The sequence below is a fragment of the Cynocephalus volans genome, chromosome 12 (genome assembly GCF_027409185.1).
Source record: "Cynocephalus volans isolate mCynVol1 chromosome 12, mCynVol1.pri, whole genome shotgun sequence".
NCBI lineage: Eukaryota > Metazoa > Chordata > Mammalia > Dermoptera > Cynocephalidae > Cynocephalus > Cynocephalus volans.
Genome location: NC_084471.1, coordinates 19,255,206 through 19,280,968, shown reverse-complemented (window position 1 = coordinate 19,280,968; position 25,763 = coordinate 19,255,206). Strand labels below are relative to the sequence as shown.

General features: G+C 40.5%; 1 protein-coding gene across 4 annotated transcripts in view; it reads right to left on the bottom strand.

Moving 5' to 3' along the window:
* Nucleotides 1-2,658: 2,658 nt before the first annotated feature.
* APPL2 (adaptor protein, phosphotyrosine interacting with PH domain and leucine zipper 2) overlaps nt 2,659-25,763 on the bottom strand; it is a 53,800-nt gene continuing 30,695 nt past the window's right edge. For 2 of the 4 annotated variants that reach the window (XM_063074780.1, XM_063074783.1), the window contains exons 9-21: nt 24,215-24,297; nt 20,537-20,695; nt 18,591-18,779; nt 17,064-17,106; nt 16,924-16,980; nt 16,740-16,828; nt 13,294-13,452; nt 13,074-13,126; nt 11,169-11,343; nt 6,581-6,617; nt 6,228-6,368; nt 5,260-5,307; nt 2,659-3,778 (exon numbers count right to left, since the gene is read on the bottom strand). In XM_063074780.1, coding sequence (XP_062930850.1) covers nt 3,644-3,778; nt 5,260-5,307; nt 6,228-6,368; nt 6,581-6,617; nt 11,169-11,343; nt 13,074-13,126; nt 13,294-13,452; nt 16,740-16,828; nt 16,924-16,980; nt 17,064-17,106; nt 18,591-18,779; nt 20,537-20,695; nt 24,215-24,297 — 1,368 coding nt within the window. In that variant the 3' untranslated portion in view covers nt 2,659-3,643. The other 2 variants (XM_063074782.1, XM_063074781.1) reach the window with 2 other exon arrangements.

The following is a 25,763-nucleotide window of genomic DNA, read 5'->3' as shown; positions in this document are numbered from 1 at the left end:
AGTTGGGCAAGTAAATATTTTCCTCTATTTCAGTAATTTGGTTCTTCTTTACCACTTAGTTTACCTGATTCCTCCAGTTCCCATTAGTGGAGATATACTCAAGAAGGTAGGCGAAATTTATCTTCCAGTGGATGCAAATTTGATGTCACAATTCTGGGAGCATCTTTAAGGACTACTTTCTATAATGTGTATAAGATCTATGTGTAGTGAAGCACTCTTGGTAATCATTAAGGTGGTGGGGAGAAGTTAAAACTTTATACCCAGAAGCACCTGTCTGTATCAAATTAAAATTAAAGTATTTAATCTTTTTTAGAATCTGCACAAAAGGTAACAGGACATTAAAGATACACTTTAAAATAGCCACTGAATACCAGAATAATCTTCAAAGCTTAATATATTGAGAAACATTTGGAGATTGCTTACTCTCTTCTGTTTAGGTCCTATATGTAGCACATCGGTTAGAAACAGCCTCTAGAGCTAGACTGATTTGAATCTTGATAACGCTGCTTACTGGCAGGTTAACTTAACCTCTGTGTGCTTCATTTCCTCAGGCATAAGGTGGGATGATAATAGTATGTAGCTCATAGGTTGTTTGAGGATTAAATTATTTTGTTTAAAGCATTTTACATCTTAGGAAACAGTAATTACTATATATATTAGCTATTATATATTACTGTAAATATTAGCTATTATGTACACCTTATTTTTAGTCTCATAGGTAGAAATGCAGTTGACTTAGAAGTCTTAGCTGTTATTATTACTCTCTTAGGTGGAAAGTTTGAAGATAAACAGTCTGTATTTGACTTGAGTGGGTCTCTTAACTATTCCTTGTTAAGTGGCTCAGTTAGGTGTAGACAATATAAGGAAGGCCCTGCTCTTCCCTAAAGAAGGTGGGTATGTAATGGCTAAGCCAACATGGGGAAATGGAAGCTGGTGAGGATAACTGCCTTCTAAGAAGGTCCATTTCCTACCCTCCAAACTTTCTCTTACATGACACTACTAATTTTTCAGACTGCATTAATTCACATTTCAGAGTAAGTTGAGATAAAGCACAAGTCACTATTTCTAAATTTAAAAATTATTTTAAAATATACAGTGCATGCAAGAGTATATATTATATGTATTATTTAAAGAATGAAAATAAAGCACTTGAAGCCACCACGTAGGTTAAGAGCCTATTACTCACACCACCTTAGAAGTTCCTGCTGTTTCTCCCCCCAGAGGAAACCACCATGTGGGGGTTTGGTGGTAACCAGTCCTTTGCTTTTCTCTAGTTTTACAACCTATCTGTATTTTCCTAAATAATATGGTGATGTTTTGCATGTTTAACTTATTATAAATGGAATCTTATTGTATGCTTTTATGACTTCATATTTTTTTTTTTTTTTTTTTTGTCTTTTTCGTGGCCGGCACTCAGCCTGTGAGTGCACTGGCCAGTCCTATATAGGATCCGAACCCGCGGCGGGGAGTGTCGCCACCTGCGCTCTCAGCACCGCACTCTCCCGAGTGCGCCATGGGCTTGGCCCATGACTTCATATTTTTGAAATTCTTCCATATTGATGCATATGGCCGTAGTTTAGTTTCACTGTTACATGTACAGATATTTTATCTATTCTGTTGATAACATTTGGGATATTATGAGCAGTGCTGCTGTAATCATTATTGTACATGTCACTGGAGACAAGGGAAACTTCTAGGTGGTAGGGCAGGTGCACTTTTATGTTCACTCAGTAGAAAGCCAAACTGTTCTCTCACCCCAGTAGTGAATGAGGTTCCCCTTTGCTCCACTCCAACTACTAGCTGAATTTTTGCAACCTGCTGAATATAAAATGTCTGTCTGGTTTTAATTTGCACTTCCTGATTACTATATGAGATTGAGCATTTTTTTTTCAGCCCTTTGTATTTTTTAATCTATGAAAGACGTATCCATGCCTTTTTTTTTTTTCAATTTATCTAAATACAGGATTATTTAAAATATTCTGGGTAATTTTTTGTTCTTGTGTACTTCCTAGTATCTTTGCTCAGTTAATTGTATATTTACATTCTTTTCATGGTGTTTTTTATGTAGTTTTAATGTACTGAAATATGTTTTCCATATGATTTGCATGCTTTGTATTTTATTTAAGCCACACAGTCGTAGTAGTGCTTTAGTTTCCAACCTTATACTTGTTCAGGATTTGAGATTCTCCCGCCATGCCTGAAAAAGTCTAAGAGGGAAAAAAAAATTCAGGGGACTGGGTCTTGCAGACTGTCAGAGAACCTATGGATCTAATAAAGTTACATAATACAAATTTGTAAGGCGTTAGTGAACACAACTAATGATTTTATGCAGATAATCTCATACTGGCTTAACCAGCTCACTATGTCTCTGATGTTGTCATGATAGGAGTGGATTCTTCAGATGGACCCTCTGAAGTTAACCTAATTTGGGGTTGCAGAAGTTTTTTTAATTAATCCTCCATTTTGAAAGCAACACCTTTAAAAAATTTGGTAATAGGTCACATTATTCATGTTTAATAGAGGTTTTTTGGTTTTGGGTTTTTTAAATATATTCCCTTTGTTGTGATATCATTATGCCCTAGTTTTTGAAAATTAACAAAGTTACCAAACTGACTAGTTTTCTTCCAGGGATGTTTTAGAAAAATAGCCACAACAAGCCAAAGAAAGAAACAATTTTTATTGCTATGTTAATTTATTACAAAGATAATGATAGTCTGTTGAACTTGGTTACAGTTAAACACACTGTTTCAATTCAAGATCATTATACTTATTTCATAGGTATGGGAGGGAAGGGAGAGTGGGCTGGGATTCTAGGAACTGGAAGGATCAGGGTGGAAATAGGAACTTTATACTAAGCCCCATGACCAGCTGTGCTTCAAGTGAGTTTTAAAATCAATCGGTCCCTTCCTTGAGGGTCTGGCTCAGAAGAAACAGGAACTGGTAGAGCTGGCACCCTGTTCACAGTGATACACCACTAAAAACAATCGTATTTAGGAGGAACTTGAAAGTTCTGAATGCTGGTTCAGTAAGGTGCTACTGTAAAATTAAATGTCTCTTGTGGAACTCATCTGCTAGTCTTTTCATTGCATGATGTCTGGAACAATTATCAAAACTAGACCTGCATCTCTACTAGTGCTTGGGCCTCAAAGCAGAACGCTATTAGGTCCAATTATGAGACAAGCTGGATTATAAATACATAATTTTCAGAATGATAGGCACTTAAAGCTTATTAAGTAAAATACAAAAATAGATTATATTAATAGGAAATATTTAGTGTTTATCAAATTGTAAATCTAGGCTTTTACCATTTTTTAAAAAGGATACTGGAAACTGAAAAGAGATGAAATTCAAATGAACAGTGCATTTTTTCATAACTTTCACTCTGAGCACTGAACAATGTAATCTAAGAAAAGGACTTACCACAAAGCACCTAAAATAACATTTGTAGATGAGTAGGAACATGGGTCAACCATTTCTTACTGTTTCCCTCCCAAGTCTCAGTACCAAGGCATTGAGAGTACATTCCACAAACGATCGTTGGCATTCTGAAATCAGGTCAGTGTGCCTGTGTATTAGAGAAGTTGAAGACCCTTAAGGAGGTAGCTCTCCTTCCTGTGTGCTCTTCCCCCACAGCACAAGTGAATTATGCTTCAGATTCTGCACCTCTGTTTTCATTTGGACTTTCATCATTGTCATCTGGTTGATCATTTAACAATATGTATTTTCCATCATTGGTTAGTGGTATGGATTGCATTAATTGAGCCAATGCTTCTGGATCCTGAAGTTACAAGAGTTTAAGAGGGAAAAAAGAAAAAGCTTAAGATGCACTTAAACACCCTTGGCTTGCCTTTCTAGCCTCATTCCTGCTAACTCTTGACTATGTGTACCTTCCACTGGGTCTCCTTGCTGCTTTGAACAAACTCAAGTGCATTACTTCTTCTAGAATCCAGACTTAAGCTTTTCCTCTCAACCAAAATGTCATTTACATAGCTAATTCATAATCATTTTCCCAAAGACAGTCCATAGATGAACTTCCTTCCCAAAACCTTTGTCTTCTATATCTTTAAAACCTCTTCTTTTCTCTCTTTTAATCTATACCAGGAGTTGGCTAACTGGGGGAGGGGAGGGGGAGAGAGAAGATATAACAATAACAATCACAATTACTTGAAGTTGATACGACAAGCAAACAGAAAGGACATTGGTGGGGGGCAGGGGGGAGGGAGAAGGGAGGGAGGTTTTGGTGATGGGGAGCAATAATCAGCCACAATGTATATCGACAAAATAAAATAAAAAATAAATAAATAAATAAATAACTGGCCATTTAGGCTCACCACTTGTTTTTGTAAAGAAAGTTTTACCAGAACATAGCCATGCCCACTCACTTACATACTGTCTGTGGCTGCTTATGTGTTACAGCAGAGTTGAATAGTTGTGACAGAGACAGTAAGCCTAAAAGGTAAAGGCCCTTATTTATATAAAAAGGTTGCTGACCTCTTTAAATAATTTGCAGTACTTGTCATTATTTCATGTATGTTGGTCTTATCTTTGGTCTTCCTGCCTCCCCCAATAGACTGAACTGCACGAATATTTAAATTTTAATTAAAATAAAATTTAAAAATCCTGTTCCTTAGCCACATTCAGTCTGCATATTAAATAGTGCAGATATAGATCATTTCCATTACTGCAGAAATTCTACTAGACAGTGCTGAACTGGAAGCCCCCTGGGGGCAGGGACCATATCTATCTTGTTCACTACTATAATTTCAGGGTTTTTCTTATATACAAACTAGGCTCTCAAAAATTTGTTGGATGAGTGAGATTGTAAGCTTGTAAGACTCTGAGACCTCCCTGTAAAAGACAGGGAGGTCTCAGAGTCTTCATTTCTAATAAGCTCCAAGGTGACGTCTGTCAATGCTGCTGGGCCTGTGACTATCCTCTGAGAAGCAATGCCTTAGAGCACACAGTGGGTGCTTAAGTTTGTATCTCACCCCTCAGTATGAAAGGAAATCTAGCCAACTAGTATGCAAGCAAGAAAACTGATAAAGCAGGAGCTGCAGCAGTGGTGTTAAGAAGTCCGCGTGTTACCCATGAACATGAAACCAGCTGACCAAAAATGTCTGATGGTTAGAATGCTTAACAGGCATCCCAAACTTGGCCACACTGTCTAGTGACCACTTTTCTTTTTGATAGAAATCTTAGTATATATATACACAGATGTCATTTGAGTAGTTGTTAAACCAGCACTAAAATGCACCTTACCTTCTGAACCTCAATTATTTCTTTTCCCAAATTAATAGCATAACATATCTGCAAAAGACAAGAAAAGTAGTGTTTGGGAAAGGTAGATAAGGATAAAAATTACACAAACTTTGATGTGGTAGTACAGTGAGGTCACTGTGGTCTGTTCACATCCTCATGGGAACACAGGACCTGGCTTCAGGAGACCCATCACATGGAGCTTGGAGTATTCAACTGTCCTCACCTGTTGCCAATTTATGCCTTACAAAAAATATTGCAGGTAAATAAAAACCTAAGTTATTCCAGTGTTTAAAATTCTTTTTTGTGTGTGTGTGTTTGTTTTTGTTTTTGGGTGGATGACCTGTATGGGTATCTGAACCTGTGATCTCGGTGTTCTAGGGCTGTTTTCTAACCAACTGAGCTAGCTGGCCAGCCCCTAAAACTCTTAATATAGGATATTTCTTTCCCCTCTCTCTCAACCATATTTAGCCACTGTGTGTTCATAAACACAATGGCAAACAGACACTGAAAGGACTGATTTTGATGAATCTACAAAGTTTTCATACTAATACTAAAAAGAACAGCTTAGATGTGCTTTTTCCTGGTGTCTTCTTCCTTCGTTTGCTCTCTGAGACTATTCTCCATTGTAACATTTGCTTTAAATTTTTTTTTTTTTTTTTTAAAGAACAAATGTAGGGGAAACTATTTTTAACATTTCCTGATATCCTACTGAACAATTATGTCTTGCCATTAAAGTTCTTCATTCATTCATTCTGTTTTGGTTGATAGTATTTTTCCACAGGTAAATTTTAATCTGGTTAGTTTTCTTTTGGTGGGGCTGTCCTAGGAGGTCTTATCTTGAACTCCTGGATGGAGACATGCAGAATAATCAAATAAACATCCATGGGGATAATGCAAAAAACCCCTTTAAAAATGGACTTGTTTGGACTGAGATATTGTGGAACCTTAGTATGAAAAAAAACCAAGACCTTTTCGCCTTCTGAGTTGCTTTCAAAAATGTAAGTGCTCAGAGACTCCTCTCCTGTGGATTCAGGAATGCGGATGACAAAGCCAACCAGTCTCTTGTTTTCTTGATGAGCAGCAAACTGTGTGACACTGGTAAGTTCAAACTGGGGGCAGGAGAAAAGGAACAGATTGAATATCTCATGACAGCTGTAATTAGAAGACAGACAAGGTTATATTCTCTATGGAAAAGTCATGGAAAAAAGTATACTATTAGTGATATTCATTTAATTTGGCTAATATTAAGTACCTAGGTTGTGTTTGAGGTGGATACAAAGGTGAATTAAGGTGTAATCATTAATATGTATGAGGTACTTACATTGGCCCTTGATACTTGAGTCTGAGGATCTATTAACCTGAAATTTTAAGAGATTCATTATAACACAAAAGTTGGATAAACTTACATTCTTAGAAGAGCTTGTAGAAGTTCAGAATGAAATCACACACACCCCCCCCCCATGAAAAAATAAGGCTTGTCCAAGAGCAGTTCCATGTGAACATGTGTTGTGGTTTCTGCCTTTGTTGAACCTGTGTAGTTAAAGTTCAGAGTATCTATAATGAAAGATTATAGCAAATAGAACTAATTTCACAGTATTTTCACAGTATCTTAGTGCTTTCCCAAAAAGGCAGCATTATAATTCTTAACAGTTCTGCTATATAATATGGATGAATCATATTCTTTACAGCCTCCTTCTCAAGAAACATTCACTGACTACTTTAATTCCCCTGAAGTGCCGTATCAACTTATTCTACATATAACACTAAAAAAACGGAGGGGGGGTAGGAGTGAGAGAATAGTGAAGGGATTTTGACAAAACTATGCTAATATCAGGTGGGGTATAAGAGGAATAATGTTTAACTTTAGGAAGGTATTCCAGAATATATTCTTTAACAATATTTTAAGCATCATCTAATAATCAGGTTGATGTATCTTGGAAAATAAACTGCATTAGGGAATTTATTGCTATCTTAGATTCTGTAGATAAATTTGTACTATATACTTCTTGTGTTAGAATAATTAACATATGGTACTATGTATTTAAATTATTGAATTGCTTTAAATTTAATAAGTGAAAGCAGAAATCTGTAAAAAAAATGGTTATAATTCCATTTATATGAAATGTACAGAATAGGCAAATCTATAGAGACTGCAAGATTGGTGGGTTAGTGGTTGCCTAGGGCTGGGTGGGTTGTGGCAGGGGAAAGAGAGTGACTGCTAATGGGCATGCTTTTTGGGGTGATGAAAATGTAAAATTGACAATGGTGATGGCTGTACAATTCTGAATATACTAAAAAGCATTGAATTGTACACTCTAAATGGGTGACTTACATGGTATGTGAATTATATCTCAATAGTGCTGTTAGCTCCCCAAAAAGGTTACAGTTTAAAATACATGCAGTTAATACTTATGAAAGCACAGGATTTATAATCAGAGGGCTCAAGATTGAATTCCAACCTAGCCCCTCACACAATCTTACGCAATTCACCTGGACTTCTTTCAACTGCTTCATCTTTAAAACTGCAATTAGAATCCCCACTTTTGAGAAGTGGCTGTGACGATTAGAAAATGTGTATAGAATTTTAAGTAAACAATAAAGCTTAACAGATGTTACTTTTATTTATATCCCAATTAGTGGATAGAATTTAATACATTTTTTAAAACACAGATCATAAACAATTTCTCCCAAGCTGAAAAAACTTTCTTTACATAAGTATTTTGTAAAATTTCTCTGTAAATAAAACTGAAAACATGCTTATTTTGTAATTTTCAAAAGTTTGCTGTCTAAATCAGGTAACCTGGATTTGTCTCTTAAGATCTTCTGATTCTGTGTGACCTCTAAATTGTCTCAGAACTTATGAATTCCACTATGGGCGGGCGGGCGGGCGGGCGTGCGTGCGTGTGTGTTTTCACTGGGGGGGTGTGGTGTGTGTGTGTGTTCACTGTGGTAAAATACACCTAACATAAAATTTACCATTATTGACAATTAGTACATTCATAATTTCATGCAATCATTTCCACTATCTAGTTCTGGAACATTTTCATCATCCAGAGGAAATTCTGTTCCCATGAAAGTCACTCCTCATTTCTCCTTCCTCCCAGCCTCTGGCAACCTCTAATCTGCCTTCTGTCTCTGTAGATTTGCCTATTCTGGCTATTTCTTACACATGCAGCCACACAATATGTGGCTGTTATCTCTGGCTTCTTTCACTTAGCACAATATTTTCAACATTCATCCACATTGAAGCATGTATTAATACTTCATTCCTTTTTTTTTTTTTTTTTTTTGTCCTTTTCATGACCGGCACTCAGCCAGTGAGTGCACCGGCCAGTTCTATATAGGATCCGAACCCGCCGCGGGAGCGTCGCAGCGCTCCCAGCGCCGCACTCTACCAAGTGCGCCACGGGCTCGGCCCTACTTCATTCCTTTTTAAGGTTGAGTAATATTCCATTATATATGTGTGTATGTGTATGAATGTACATATATGTATATATCTCTATCTCCATTTTGTTTATCCATTCATTTGTTGATGGACATCTGGATTGATTCCACCTTTCGGCTGTTGTGAAAAGGACTGCTATGAACATTCATGTACAAGTTTTTATATGAACACCTAGTTTTTAATTCTTGGGGTATCTACCTAGGAGTAGAATTCTATAATAATACTATGTTTAACTTATGGGGGAACTGCCAAACTATTTTTTATAACAGCTGAACCATTTTACATTCCCACCAGCAATGGGTTCCTGGGCTGGCCCGTGGCTCAGTTGGGAGAGTGTGGTGCTGATAACACCAAGGCCACGGGTTCGGATCCCATATAGGGACGGCCGGTTAGCTCAGTTGGGAGAGCGTGGTGCTGACAACACCAAGTCAAGGGTTAGGATCCCCTTACCAGTCATCTTTAAAAAAAAAAAAAAAAAAAAAAAAAAAAAAAAAAAAAACAATGGGTTCCAATTTCTTCACATCCTTGCTAACACTTATTTTCCTTTTTAAAAAAAGTTTAATTGTAGCCATCCTAGCGGGTGTGTAGTGTATTTCCCTGTGGATTTGATTTGCATTTCCCTAATGACTAATGACAGCCATTTGTATATCTTTGGAGAAATGTCTATTTCAAGTCCTTTGTCCATTTTTTATTTGGGTTGTCTTTTTGTTAAGTTGCAAGAGTTCTTTATATATTCTGAGTACTAAATTCTTATGTCTAATATGACTTGCAAATACTTCTTCCCCTCCTGCGGGTTGTCTTTTCACTTTTTTCGATAGTGTTCTTTGAAATGCACTGTGAATTTTTACAGTACTTTTACATATATTTCCTTTGATCTTTTTGGTGGAAATTATTCCATGACCATTTGGACTACAAGAACAAAGGGCCAATTTCTGTAAAAGGTCCAGGGCATATTTAGAGAAAAGACTTAAATAAATATAAGGTTTTATTCATAAGAACCTAATTCTCAGATAAGGTTAATAACAAATGACGGATTTAATAAATAGAAGAAACTATGTTCTGGTTTTGCCAAAGTCCTAGTTACCTTTTTTGAAGCTAACATTTATTGAACACTTTCCATGTGCCAGTCAGCTGTAATTGTTTTACATAAACAGGTTGAGCTCCCCTTATTCAAAACTCTGAAACCTGAAATGCCCCAAAATCTAAAACCTCAAGTAGTTCCACACCTGATATCGTGTGATGGATCACAGTCAAAATGTAGGCATGCAACACAACTCAGTGTTCTCCACAGGAAAAAAAGACTTTTCTAGCGTCCATCATTTACAATAGACTTGGGTCCCATCCCCCAAATATCTCATTATGTATATGCAAATATTTTAAAATCCAAAAAAATCCAAAATCTGAAACACTTCTTGTTCCAAGCATTTTGGATAAGGGATACTCAACCTGTATAAACTCATTTATTCCTCATGACAACACTATGGGGTGTGGATAGGGTTACTTTCATTTTTATAGCTGAAAAAACTGAGATATAGAGGTTGAATAACTTGCCCAAGGTCATATAACTAAGAAATGCCAAAGCCTGGAATAAACCTGGACATCTTGGTTCTAAAGCAGTGCTGTCCCACAGAAATACATTGCGAGCCTTATACATAATTTAAATTTCTCTGACAACCACATTAGAAAAATGAAAAGAAACCGGTGAAATTAATTTATTCTGTTTAATCCAGGATATCTAACATATTACCAAGTAGAAATATAGTTAACCTAAAAAATTATTAAAGAGGTATTTTACATTCTTATTTGGGGAGGGGTTATGATATCTCAAAAATTCAGTATGTATTTAACACTGAAAACACCTCTCACTTCAGACTGGTTATGTTACAAGTGCTGTATGTGGCTGAGAATACGTATTGGACAGTGCAACTCCTAACAGAGCCTGTGCTGTTGACTGTCACATCACAGTGACTCACTGTCTATCATTACTGTAGATCTTAGCACCTGAAACCCCAAATCACGCAGTTAACGTTGCTTGGCCTCTTTGTTTTGGCCCTCTAAACAAAAATGTCAATCATATTTTCCTTGCGGTTGTCCAGTTATTTCAGGCAGATTCATGTTTTTTCATTATTGTTAATTTTTATAAATAGTACTCTCAGAAAAAAACCCAAAAACCTTCCATTTGCCAGCTCTGAGATATAACAGAATAACTCTAGAGTGATGGCATCATTATAAACAATAGTATTCACTTGCCACTGAATTTTTAAAGATATCAGTTCTTGTCTTTAAGGGAGCATCTTCTATCCTATACACCTTATAAAATTGAAAAGTAAAATAAGGGTTAGGGGCAAAAACAAGTAGTATCTTCATTTAATCCAATCCAGCAAACATTCTAGCACTAACGTGCCAGATGGGCTAATATGCCTTAAGGGGAATTAGATGAAGCCATAAGAAAGTCTGAAAATACCTCAGAGTTTGACTGGTGACCATGAGATGGGACTCTGTCGTACGGAAGATGTTATGAATAGCCCGCGCAGCCAGCACTTGTCTCATCGCTTCATAAATCACTTCAGCGGTGCTGTCTGTTTTAACTGCCATTGATCCCAAAAACCGAACTATAAACATCTGTTGCAAAAGGGAATCTGCAAGAGAGCATGTTCCACCCAGGATCACATTTCCTTCCTGCCTGTGGCTGATGTGCATACCAGTGTCAGGGGTGCTGGTCTGGGAACAGGCTGGAGATCTCAGGTTTTGCCTGCTTTCTATAGAAAGACTTTCTACCAAAATTTCTCAATACTGCTTATATAAACCCAATATTGCCAAAGCTCTGAATCTTTTATTGTCTACATTTTGTCAGCTTATTTGGGACTACTTCATTAGACAAAACAATCTTTTTTCTTCATCTATAAAATGAACATCTTTCTAGCACTGAAACTCTAGGTGATTATATGTGGTGACCTTTTACCTTTTCTCTGAAAATAAGAGCTTTTCCATTAGATAACAGAAAAGTCATTACTTTGGCCCATTGATAAAGTCCTCCTATAGAAGAAAATTTATTTGCAGGAAAAAAGGCTTGATGTTGGGTCTCATTTAATGCATATATATTTATTACTAAGTCATCATAGCAGTGATGATATTTCATAAACTAATGGAGAGCTCAAGCTACAGTAATTTGCTTATTGATTGTAATGAACTGCCAGTTCTCTCATCTTGATAAAAGCACATAACCCGACAAAACTGAACAAAAGTAACCATAACTGGAAAATCCTAAAGAATGTTTAAAAAGATCATCAGTTTTTTTCTGTAAGAACAATAATTCCCTTACCAATTATTTAAAACCAAGAAGTGCCCCCGCTGACCCCCAAGCCCCTAAAAATAACTTCAGGGTTAAAAAATTTATTAGGAAAATATAAACTGATACAATGTTATAAATGGTCGCTCCCCTATGAAGATAGTTTTTTTGTGTGCACCGTTTACAAGTTTGAAAGTTTTTTGTATGGATTGTTTACAAACTATGGACTGTTTAAAGAGTCAGCTAGATACAAGTAAAGAGAGATTTGAGGCACAGCCTATCAATATCATTAAAAAACACTTTTTTTTTTTTTTTGCCTAAGGCTATAAAGAATGCCAATTCTCAAGTCCTACATTTAAATTTGAGTGTAGTTTCATTCTGATGACATTCTCAGGCTCTAGTCATGAAGCTGTGTTAACATGAGGTCTTGCTAGCACTCCCAGTTACTAAATTGCCTTGGCTGGGAATGCTAAGTCTGTGCAACTGAGTAGTAGACTATGTTCAGCTCCATTGGGTATGTCCTTTTTTAAATTTTTTAAAAAATTGAAACATAATTGACTGCATATATCTGTGGGGTACCGTGTTTGAATATGTTCTTAAGTACATTATAAGAATTGAGTGTAAATTAAACAACAAATACCTGAATTTAAACAACTTAAGTATTCATGGTATCTTCAAACTCAAGAATGAGTTATTTGTGGCTTTTGGTTTTCTAAAATGAAATAGCATAATATTTGATTCAATAAGACTGCATCTTAACATGACCATTTTATCCTTTTTGAATTTGGTTTGTAGGAATGTGATACCAGGTTTAGATCTGGCAACATTTCTATGCTGAAAGGGTATGCGTGTGGCTAATGGTGGAACAGCTGGAGAAAAGTTTTTCCAGCACCCTCAGTTTTTACCCAAGACCCTCCCTCTCTGCACATGTCCTACTAAATTTTCACAGAGAATAACAAATCATAATTTCAATTCATATTCCAAATCACAGCTCTCTAGAACATGATTTCACATCTTACTTCAATGGCCCTTGTCATTCTGCGCAGAGGAAAGAATAAGCACACCAAACTAGCCACTTACCTTCTGCTTCTGGAAATGACGCATCTTCGGTTTCACCAAAAGGGTTGATACGCCTAGGGGAACAGCCAGAGTTAAACAGTAATGACAGCTTCAGGTAAAAGGACACTTAACACTTGAACTCTAAGTCAGAATGGCAACAGTCTTTGGTGGTGGGTGGGGACACGAAAGATGTCAAATTTTATTTTCATTTCTCCAAGAGAAAACCTCCATTAGCCCATACCTGCTGCCTCTGTTCTGATCAAGGAATTCTGTGGCAGGAAGTACAATGTCAAACTGAATCGGTGTTCCAGGTGCAATCAGTTGTTCTGCTTCCGAAGCACTGACTGTTGCTTTGGGAACAATCTTGTCATTTTCCATCTCTGAATTTTTCAGATTCTGGCTGGAATATAAAATAGAAGGGAAAAAAAATCTCTTTTAAGCTTATGCCTTTACAATCAAGTGAAAACTTATTTAATGCTGATGTGGCTTTTACAAATAGAAATACAGGGAGAAGATTTCAATCGATCCCTCAATCCACTCTACAAATAAGTCTTCCTAACATTTCATTCATATCCTTGAATAAAAACCTTCAAATCTTCCCACTACCTCCGGTTCTCTCTGCTGCACAGCATCGTGTACTGTGTGTGAGGCTACTTTTTACATAGATACTAATCTGTTGGTTTCTTTCTTCCTGTGAGATAGGTTTTTGAGGGTCAGGGATATAGCTAAGTCATATTTATTACTTGACACATAGTAGGCACTCAAAAATGTTAGCTGAATGAACAAAACATCTTGGCCTGGCATTTAATCACAATCTGGCTCTGATTTTCCAAAGGCCAGAGCTACACCACACAACCATATACTTTTCCTCATTTCTGTCTCTATCCCAATTCCACTGCTCACCCAACTGTACTGCAAACACCAGCACAAATTCCTACTCATCCACTGGGCTAGCCTGAACCTCTCTCCCTCCTCTGAACTGTGATTCTTCTCAGCACATCACAGGGACAGTCTCGGACCCGTGTGCGCCTCCTGTGCTTAGCACTGTGCCCACCGCTACTGAGATGGTGGCCCCTAAAAACAGTGTGCCGTTTGCACAGTGATTAATTGTGTACCAACGTGTTTCTTCTCTTCCAGTGTCAGAATGCTGTAATTTTACTTTTCACATTTTTGAAATATTTTTCTCCCCAGCTAGAGTGTAAACTCCTTTGAAGGACAAAGAATATAAAAGTGTTATGATTTCTTACACTGTTTGGACCATAAAAAGCTCTGAATTATCTTTCTGTTCATTTGATATTTTATATGCCAATATTTTCTTGTTTCTCAAACATGTCAATAACTGAATGTACTCTATGAAACTTTTCAATAGCCATTTGACAAATGATCATACTGAATAGAATGTGGTTAGAAACACCAATATTGTTTCTTTGCAAGAGTGGCTACTTCCTACCTTTTACTTCTCAGTTTAAATATTATCTCCACAGCCAGGCCCTACATAGGTCTCCTCTTTATGACAGTACCCTTGTAATTAATATCATAGGGTTCTCCCCATTTTAAGTATTTGTTGACCTTTAGCCTGTCTTCCTTCATTAGTCCATAAGTTTCATTACCTAGGCCAGACCTGGGCACACAGTGGATACTCAAATATTTGTGATTAGCTGGACAAATTAATGAATAGTAGATATATAACAACTGCAGAATGAGGGAAGGCCACACATGATATTTGTTTATAAGTAAATGGCAAAAATATAATTTGCTTCTTTCCTCCACTGTCATCAAAACATTGTTCTTAATGAACTGACTCTAGGAGAGATGGGACCCCTCCCCCCACAACTGTTGGGACATCTGGCAGCCACATCTGTCACCCTTCCAATCTCTGGATTAATTCATTTGGTTGGCTAGTCACATTTTTCCCCATGGGTTTTTGTGTGTCCCTTTTGTGGGGTCCTTTCTGTTTAAGAATGTGATTTACTTATTGTAGAACAGGGGAGAGAAATAACTGAATAATTAAATCTGAGCTACAAATTGTCTTTTTAGAAAACCAATCACACCTTATAATTACTAACATTAGTTGAACTATATACATCAGTACCCTGGAAAGAAGGCATATTAGAGCTGGAAGGGACTTTGGAGGTCACCTGGTTTCTTGATTCCTTATGTCACAAAGTTGAGGAAACAAAGGCCTGGAGAACTGACTGACTTACTCAAGGATATCTAGCTGTGTACAAGGAAGAGCTGTCAGTAGAACCCATGTCTCCTATCCCATGTCTAGTATTTGCTCCACTGTGCCCATCAAACATTTTTGTAACCTGACAGAGAGAAGACAGATACATTTACCCAGGAAAAGGCTAATGGACTAACCCTCACTGACTGAATCTTTATGTCCATTTCCTTTCAGGGAGTGCTTTCCTCAGTGCTGCACTTAATAAGCATGCCACCTGTATAAACTGTTAAATCCTTTTACAGTCCTGAAATGTGTCGCCTCTTTCCCATTTTTATTACCTTCGTTCAGGTTCTCTCGTGTTCTATGTCATAGCTGCTGCTACAGCAACATCCCGTTGGGTCTTTCTACCCTCCCCTTCTCCCCTCTGACCCTATCGAATTTATCCTTATATAGTGCTGCAGAACAGTTTTTCTAAACCTGGTTCTGTCACTTTTCTCAAAACCTTCAGTTCTGCTCCGCTGCCTGTAACTCCTAAGCAGGGCACCCAAGTCTTTCACATTCACACTCAAACCTATTTTCTGTCCTTACCTTCTATCATTCCTTTTCATGTGCCCAATGCCAAGTGTGTAAGCGCCACCTGCACATGACCCTGGGAAGTTACCTAACCACTCTGAGCTTTCTAATGACTTCCTTCTGGGGTCATTAGATGACATTTGTAAAAACTTTAATGGGGTTCTTTTTACCATGCCATTAAAAGGTGGACAACAAATATAATCATAATTTTAATTTACCATTTGATGCCAAGTTTTCATTGGCATGACAAATAATAAAGCCCTCTGCTATTTAACCAAATGGAAATTCCTATTAAGATAAAAGGTGGGATTCCATGAATAAATCCTAAAGCAGTATTTGAAATGAGAAAAGCTATATGCATGAAAATGTTCACTATAAATAACAGCAAACAAAGGAAGGTAGCCTATTAGTTATTCAATAATAATAATAATAAATGATGAAATAGTGTGTAGTTATTGAAAGGAACTATGAAAAATGAAGAAATATTAAAAAAATATGTAAAAATGCAAAATAAATGTACATATGAAATTATCAGTATATATGTATAGATAAGGCCTGGGCAGTAACACAGACACATAAGAGATGACTTTGTTCTTTATTTAATAAAAAGTTTGTTTTGGTTATGTTACTTGGGATGCTGCTAGAAAATGTGGAGGGAACTCCTGACTAGCAGGACCTTCCATGCACACCTATTTGCTCAGACTGCAGCAGCATCGTCCAGTGGGAAGGGCAGGGTTGTGGAAATCAGACATGTCTGAATCCTGGCTCTGCCACTCATCTGCCGTGTGCATGCGGCCAAAATACCTAACCTTTCTCAGTCATAGTTACTGCTTCTGTTAGCCAGGGCTGAGCAACATCCCTTGGTGCTTTTGGAATTAAGTAACTTGTGTTAAATTACTAATACATGGTTTGGCTCCACAAAAGCTAGTTTTCCTTTGTCCTTTAGTTACCTGGGGCACGAGCTTTCTTGTTTTTTTCCAAAACTTGTAATGGGAGTCACTGCTTGGAGAGCCGTCTGATTCAACTTGATTGCGACTGCCTAAAAATCCACAGGAAGACACAGTCAGTCCCAGGAAGTGGGCGCTTACCTTTCAGGTTGAGAAAAGGGCTGACAGGCAAGCAGCTGTTAATTACCTCTGGGTTGTCAGTCAGGTAGATCTGTCTGGAGATGTTGTTTATTGCACATATCCACTGTAGAGAACATTTAAAAAGAACACTGAATCCCAAAGTCACCCACAACACTAGGAAAGAGGTGAAACATACAAAATCTGTACCTCTTCATTTTCCTTTCTGCTCTCTGCCTGGAGGGTTATTCCCCTGAAACAAAATGTATCTAAATCAATGCTTCCCAGATCTCAGTATCTGAGGATTATTCTACATAAACTGAAGTCAGCTTGGCTGCCAAAGGGAAAGGGCCAGGAAGGCAGATGATAGGAAGGAAAGAAAATGGGGTCCTGGGTCTGGCTTTGCTGCTAATTCAGGACATGGTCCTGGACAAAGAAACACTTCCTTTCCCTTGGCCTCAGCTTTCTCATCTATAAAAATGAGAAGGTTGGACTCAGATCTTCTAACGCAAATCTGTGATTCCATAGTGAGGACCATCTTGTTGACCACCTTTTAGGATGATCCAAGGCAACCAGGACTCTGGCCCTGCCACTCTGCCAGCCGCACCCAAAGAAGGACTTAGCAGCCACTCCACTCCTTTTCCAGAACAAGAAAATCTGCACATGGAAGGCCAGGGAATAAGGTAACAACAATACTGCCCCACCTTTGTGAAGGCCTTAACTCTTTAAAGGGACTCCACACCTGTTAGTTCCTTTGTTCCTTGTATCTGTAGCAGATGAAGGAACACAGATCTTATTTTATATCTGAGGAAAGTGACGCCCAGAGGAATTAAGGAATTGCAAGGGGCCATGACTAGAATCCAAGAATCTTCATTCCTAGGTCATTTTCCATCACCAAGGAGGAAGGATGATGTCTAAAGCTGCTGTGCCGACCCAGGAGAAAAGATGATTCACACTGTCACAACACTGTCCCCACCTGCACCTGGAATACTCTATTGTTCAGATAACATCTTAACTTAGAGCCCCAGCAGAGAAAGCAAATACAAATAGGGCAGTGCTGGCTGAAGGACAGGGCACTTCCCTCCCTGGACAGGTGAACCCTGAGGCACTTCTGGGGTCTCTGAACTCTGTGGAGCACAGTTTGAAATCCATTGCTCTAAGTGAGAGGGGCTCCCACTGGGATGGGATCTAATGCGAAGGACTACATGGCTGCCGATTTTTAAAGCATGGCCTCTTCTGGGCCCCTGAGGTGGAAACAGCATGGTAACAAGTGATCCTGCTGCAGCTGCACGGACTGTTCCCATCTCCTGCTTTAGCTGGAAACAAGGACTCCTCAGGCAGGTCTTCCTTACCCCTCTCCTCATCCCAGCACCGACACAGATGCTTGCTTAGGCACAGGCTAGGAGTAGCCATGGACTTCTCTCCCTCCCTCTCTGAGAATCTGTGCTGACAAACAACTACTTCTGTCATCGTCTTACACACATGGGTCATCTGTTCTCCAAAGCCACAGACAAATCCTTACTAGGGCTCCTTAATTAAGGCAGCCTGAATCCCACCCACATGGGTCACATGTGCTTGTTTAAGGAGAACATAAAATCATCCTCCTGAAAGGTCAACAATACCCAGAACTGGGCCTCTCCCAGGGAAGGCTGGCATGTAGGCATGAGCCAGGAAGCCCTTGGCAGGGGTGGAGTCACTACACTTGTTCTCCTCCCAAACAAAACCCGTGAGGCCTACGATTTTCCATTAGGAGTGGTGATCTGGAAGCAGTATCGCCGGTCTTCACAATCCACCGCCATCACCGAGCAGTTGTCCAGGTCCTGGATCAAGCCTCCGGCCACGGCCCCCCTGGGCTGACACATGAGATTCCCGCCTTGGGTGAAGAAGTAAAGTCTCTCCCAGGTGGTGGTGACCAGCCCTGTTTTGCTGTATGAATTGGGTTTTAAAAAGTTAGTACTAGGAAGCATGAATGGCACCTGCAAGTCTTGCTGCCTTTTTTTTGGGGGGGGGGGAGGGGATATTGGTATTTTAGAAATAAGTGTTTCTTTATAGTAAAGCAAAACTGCTTTGAAGATGATTCAGGTGAAAAAAGTAGTAGCAGAGGTACAATTCAGCTTGAGTGATCTGGGAAATTATGGACTCTGCTCCCATGGGAGATGCCAGTCCCAGGGCCAACTCCAGATATGTGGGCAGGATACGCCTCCCCCTATTGCAGCCATACTCTGGTTTCTAAACCTGATATCTGTATATTAAGTGAAACAAGTCAGGTACAGAAAGAGAAATACCACATGTTCTCACTTATTGGTGGGAGCTAAAAATTAATATATAAATTCACACACACACACACACACACACACACACACACACACACACACACACAAAACGGGGGGGGGGAGAAGATATAACAACCACAATTACTTGAAGTTGATACGACAAGCAAACAGAAAGGACATTGGGGAGAGGGAGGAGGGAGGGAGGTTTTGGTGATGGGCAACAATAATCAGCCACAATGTATATCGATCGACACAATAAAATTTAAAAAAAAAACAAAAAAAACCAAAACCTGATATCTGGAACTAGAATTAGTCTGTCACCAAGAACTGGAAGACTGGAAGATCATTTCTCTAAGCCATGGAGCTGAACAGCTGTAAATCAAGTTAGAGTCACTAGGGTCACCTTGCTCCCCAGCACATGCCCCACAATCCTGGGGGTTCTCAGCAGATTGGGTTTTGCTTCAGCTGGAGGTTATTCTTGTTTTGTGGGGTGCTTACAAGAAAATCTAGTTCCTGGCAAATAATACCAGGGCCTTATGGAATTTTTTATACCAGTAGAACTACAGGGAACATTTAGCTTGTTATCTCTACAAGTTTATAGACCTATCCCAGCAAGAAAACAGCTGGCAGTTCCTCTTCATTATACTCCACTTGGGGGATATTAAATACATTTATCTGATCCAATATTTACTGCGGAGCAACTATGTGTGAGGCATTGAGTTTCCCGCCCCAATAATCTCCAAAAAAATGGCAACAGCTAACATTTGAGTGCTTACTGCATACTAGGAATGACCTCATTCAATCCTTGAACAGCTTTATGAAGTAGGTGTGATCATCAGCTCCGTTTTACAGATGAAGAGGCTGAGGCTCGGCCCAGCCACGGCGTCTAATACCAACACTGGTGCTCGTCACACCACGCCATGCCAGCATCCTCTCTGCTCTTAGGAGCAGTTAAACCTGATCATCCCTTTCATTCAAATTGGACACTTAAAGACATGGTGTTAAATGTGTGATCCAACCTGTCTGAATCCAATGACCCCTGCCTCGGTGACAGGTCTCTAGTGCACTGCTCTCACCTGCCAGCTGGTGGGGGGTGGGGGTGGATGACAACTGTGAGCAGTCAAGGACAACAGTTAAGAGTGGTAGATTTACATATGGCCGTGGTGACAGACCAGGGGGCCTGCAGTGTCCTGGAATACATGGCACAGGGCCTCACTCACAACTGTCTCTAGCCCCATCTCTTGGTGCAGTTTGGGACCTGGGCCCAGAGGTGGGTGCTGTGGTGGGAGTTTTGCCCCAACTTCACCCACCCCCACCCTTGGGCTTTAATGGGGTACTGAGGGAGACTGCTTTTCAGCCACTTCCTAGGCCAACAGATTTAGAAGAGGAGGCAGGCAGTGGCACGCTCACTTTCTGAGGTTAAGGTAACCAGCCTTCTGGATGAGGTTCCTGTTGATCTGTGGTGCAGCCACATCAGAGTCAGGAGTGTAAACAGATTCATCGACGGAAAGTAATTCTTGCTGGGACACCCGCATCTTTTCTGCTTCGGTTTCCAGTTCCACCTGAATGCTTAAGACAGAAGGAGGTAGGCCAGTCACTCATCGTCAGCCAACCCAGCACTGCTAGGAGGTAGCTGGCAGAGCCATCACCGCCCCCCACCCCCAAGACTTCCTGCTTGACAAACGTAGCCAGCTCCTGCAAGGCCACAACCCTCCACCCTCTAACTGAGCTAGAGATCATGGGCAGAATGATCATGATCACTCAAAGTGTTATATGACAGCTGTTTTAAAAGCGCACGTAAGGAATACCACCGAGCTACGCCAGAACCCAGCTACACAGTTTCACTGCTGACAGCGTAGCATCCATGCTCAGCACTGTTGATGCAAATTTTAGGAGAAAAGTTTGATGAGCCCATCCTCAGGGGCTGCACGTGCAGGCAGCTGGTGAGAGTCCCATAAAGGAAAGAATGAAACTGTAGTCATTCCTGCCCGACTCTTGGTCTAGGCACAGATGGTGGAGATGACCCCTGGAGATAAAAAGATGACCAGGAAGTGACATCAAATTGCAACAGCCAAACTCGGCAATGCTTTTCCTTTTCTGACTGCCATACAACTGCTTGTGACTGTGGGGCTAGCTGGTCAGGGGCTGCCCACGGGAGGCCAATGTCCAGGCTCTGGGACATTAGCCCCTGGCTTTCAGGTACGTGTGTGCTGAGGTGTGGAAAATCTGGAAGTTTTAGCTTGAAACAACAGCTGCCCTTTTCCCCACAGAGGCAGGACACACCAGGCTACCCCACCCAGTGGTGACAGACCTGATCATAGTCTGCCCAGCACAGCCCATCCATCTAGGAAGGCAAACTTTAGAGTCCTCACTTTAGAGTTAGAGGAGGTGTTCCACTTCTTCACTGTGTTAAAGGAGCAAGACAGAATTGTAAATGTTAACATCAGAAGGGACTGGGGGCCAGCAGGGCCAGTGCTTCTCGAAGTGAGTTCCTTGGGATTTTCTCTATTCTGTAGTTAAGTAACTTTGGGCTGGTGTATTCCCTATTCTCCTCTTGTTTAATGCAGCTCCACGCAAGCAGTCAATCTAAGTTAATTTTGGCATTTCTTACATTTGAAGAAATGTAAGGGATGATTAGGGACTCCACCACTGGTGACCAGACAGGCAAGCTGGAGAACAAACCTCACTAGCTTAACCTGCTTGTCAATGCCAAGGCCAAGAGAATGGAACGAGAAGGAAGCATCTAAGCAGCACAGAAGGTGAAAGGTGGGAGTTGACTAGACAAACCCCTAAGTTCTTAAGCTTTCGTGGGTGAGAAACCTCTTTGAGGATCCGAAGAAAGAGAAGGATCATCTGTCTGCCTCAAAAAATGCTCTGTGTACCAAGTGACATCTAGCACACAACTTCAGGGAGTTTTTACTAACTGCCCTGCCCTTCTCCACCACGTACAGACTCAGGCTCGAAAACTCTGAGCTAATCCAAGGCTCCCAGGAACTAACCGAACATGGTCAAAAAGTAACTGCTTTCAGTGAGTTCTCTTCAAGGTTTTATTTTTTAAAAAAGCATGGTTCATTTAATCTAAAAGAATATATATTTGTATACATATATATACAAGCAGCAGAAGAATCCAAGGAAAAAACTAGAAATGTATCACTGTGGGGTTAGTGACTAGACAAAGCCCCTGGCTTTGTGTGGTGGCAGGAGACGAAGCCACCACGTCTGGATTTCCGCTGGGTTCTGAATCCTCTCACCCCTTGAGGACAGCAGAGCTCCTGAACATCCATCTCCCAGGGGAAGGCCTGCAGAGTTTTAGTGCCAGAACCAGACACTGTTCTGAGGCCTCTCTGGGCTGGCTGCTAATATGTGGCAATGCGGCAGCAGAACCACCTCCTGGTTTGGAGAAGAGTGGCCACATTTATCTGTTCACCAATATAAAATATGAGTAGAGGTAAATTAGAATTCCTGAACTGAATGCTTTCCCTGTTTGAAGCAGGAGGCTCAAGTGCTTCAAGGTTCAGTTGGGGAGCCCCACCTGCTGCCTGTTACCCTGGAACTAAATACACTTTGTCGGCAACAGAGGGACGACTTGCAGAACCAGACCCAGCCCCCATGTAGCCCAGGTGCAGGCTCTGACTTTAATACCCGGGCCACGGTCCCATCAGGGTGGCTAGTGCCACACTTTGGTTGGCCTGATAATGGCTCACAGAAACACTGACAATGGGGAAGCCAGGCTCTAGGATCTGCAGAAAGAGTACACTATGGCATCTCAAACACAGGGCACAAATGTCCTGCCATCCATTAATAAACTAATCCAGTACAAGAAAAAATGTGTATAGCATGGATTGTTCTCCCAGAAACACAGAAAGCCAGGGAATTCTGAGAGTTAGAGTAGGATGAGAAGAGACCGTGAAAGACAAGAGGGAGGTACTGATAGAAAGCCACAATTTAATAGGCTCTCTTCTTTTACTCTCTCCCAGGGGCTACTAATCAAATTAAAAGGCAAGAAACTGAAATCAGGCTTCACAAATTGCTATCTAGCATAATTATAAACCTAACCTGCCTCACTCACTGCTGCCAGCTGTCAGGAAAAAACAGCTGGGTGACATTTGGGAGTCAACGCTTTCCATTGTCCCCTCGCATTTGTCTGAACGCTCAGCGCTGGTCTTTGTTGGGATTCATTCTTTACTTTAGGTAGACTGTGCCTAAATAAATTCCACTGTTTGGCCTTTGTGAGATATTTTGAAATACAACATCTTGAAGAAAATGAGCAAGTTTCTCTGTACTTTTCCACATAAAACTCTATACTCATATCTCCTTCATGTATATTTATTTGTCAACTGTATATACACACACATAGAGACCATTTCTCCACTCTGGAAATCACACCGAGCCCGAGGTACCCCGCAGGCGTGCTCTAAATGCAGCAAGCCTGAGCTGCAGGTGCTGGTGACTGCTCAAAGCGCACATCGGGGACTGGGGACGGAGGCAATGGAGTCCGGCCAGCCACAGCGCCAACTGAGCATGGCAGGACCGTCTGAGGACAGTGACGTGGAGCTTTGTAAAATAAGCATTTGCAGTTTGTGAAATTAACTCAAGAAAGGCCAATGCCTCGCTTATGTGACGGTTACAGTTTCCTGCGCAGTGCAGCACTGTTGGCTGCTAATCCCCTTAGCTCTCAAAGAAAAAAAGCAAAGAGCTCTTTCAAATCTACAGCAAATCTCAACTGGACTCACAGGCTTATAATGTGGGCTTTGAATATTCACAAAAAGAGATTCTGAGAACAGAGACTGGTACTTAATGAAAAATACCATGTGGACATTTTCATCATTTATTTAGCCTTTTAATATGATGCGGAGGTCTGTAGGCTGCATGCAAGTCGAGAACTGCAGAACCCCTACTCTTTGTGTGTCACAAATATTCACAAATAGCAGCAGCTAAGGTGAGGGCGCTGTTTCTGAGAGTTCATGGAGTGGACAGGGGTTCTGTGGGACCCTCCACAATCGGAGCCCTCCCCCACACCTTCCGGAGATGCCAATTCAGCAGGAAAGGCAAAAGGCACACAAGACCCAAACCAGAGTGCAGCATTACCTTTGAACCATGTCTGCAACAGAAGATAAAAAGCTGTCCATCCTTCTGGAAAACATCTCTGCTCCTTTCTTGAAAAAGTTAATCTGAAAGATATAATTGTGGCACTCTGAAAATCATCTAGGGAAGGGGATCAGTGAGTTCATTAAATGTGAGACCCTCATCCACAGCACTTGCAGCATCCCTGCTTAGTCTCCACCACACTGGGGGAGAGTTATTCCCAAAGTCCCAAGTGCATCTGTTAAATGCGGAGAGTGGAACCTGCCTATCTTGCTGAAAGGCTGTCAAGATCAGGAGTAATGTCAATTAAGTGCTTTGTACATCCCAAGTTTTGATAATTACTACTGATGATTATTTTTGATATTAGTAGCAGCAGCAGCTTTTTTTGTGTGAAATCTAGACAGTAAGGTTCTTGAGGGCAAGGATTAAGTCTTATTCACCTTTATATCTCCAGCACTAAATGGGTATGTGACATGACAGATACTCAGCACCAGGAAGAAACTGACAAGCACTTGCTGAGGTGCAGCAGGAGTTGTTGACCCCACCCTGAAGGCTACCACCTGACTGAGCCAGCTCTCAACACAGGCTGGCTGGCTGGTGACTTGGCTGAGATGCTGCAGAGGGAAAATTGTGCTAAAGACCCTTAAAAGCCTCTTCTAACCTGTCTATCAAATTGAAGATTATGTATGTAAAGGACACAGCAGGGCCCTGGTACCCTTGACACAGGTGAGGACCCCCCCTCCTCCCCAGTGTTCTACAATGGATGCTTTCTCTGGCCAGGAGAAAGCAGCCTCTAGGAGACCTGGGGAATATACAATTTGAAAAATGAAACTGTAGGTTGCTTGCTTCCTACCAATGGAAGGAATTCCATACTTCCTATGACTCCTGTATAAATATTCACTTCCCAGAAAGTCTGGGTCCCCTGCCAAACCTTGAAGGGCAGGGATATGGGAAAGAGGAAGAACACCACTCTGAGCATTACTGACATCTGCACCTTGAAAAGCTCAAGGTCCCATTCTTCTTATGGCTATGGCTTTTAAAAAATCTGGACATTAGGTATGAACTGCTCCATTTCACATGCCTGCTGGTTGAGAGGTAACAGTTGCAAGCCTAGGTCATGAAAAAAAGAGAAAACATTCAGCGTGGACCTGGGTATTCTCTCACTTGTCCCCCAGCTCATCTGTCTGATCCAGAAGCCCACCTTGCCCCGGGTGGTGGGCACAGAAATCGACCCCTCACCCCAAGGAGGCTAGTTGGTGTGATCAGCATGACTCTGACATCCTTACCTCTGTTCCCCAGACACCCTGGGAAAGCAGGTATACCAATGCCCTTAGTTATCACAGGATAAAAATAGATGATTGTGATTATCCTGAGGCAGGTAATACCTGCAGGGGGTGTTCTGGCCCCACAATCTGAATCATACAGAGATCAACACTGTAAATGCCACTTTGAATCCCTGAAATGTTATCTATCAGAATGATACTAGTCATTTAATATCATTAACATGTTAAATGAGCATTCTGATTCTTCATTTCTAAAGGCACAACATCAT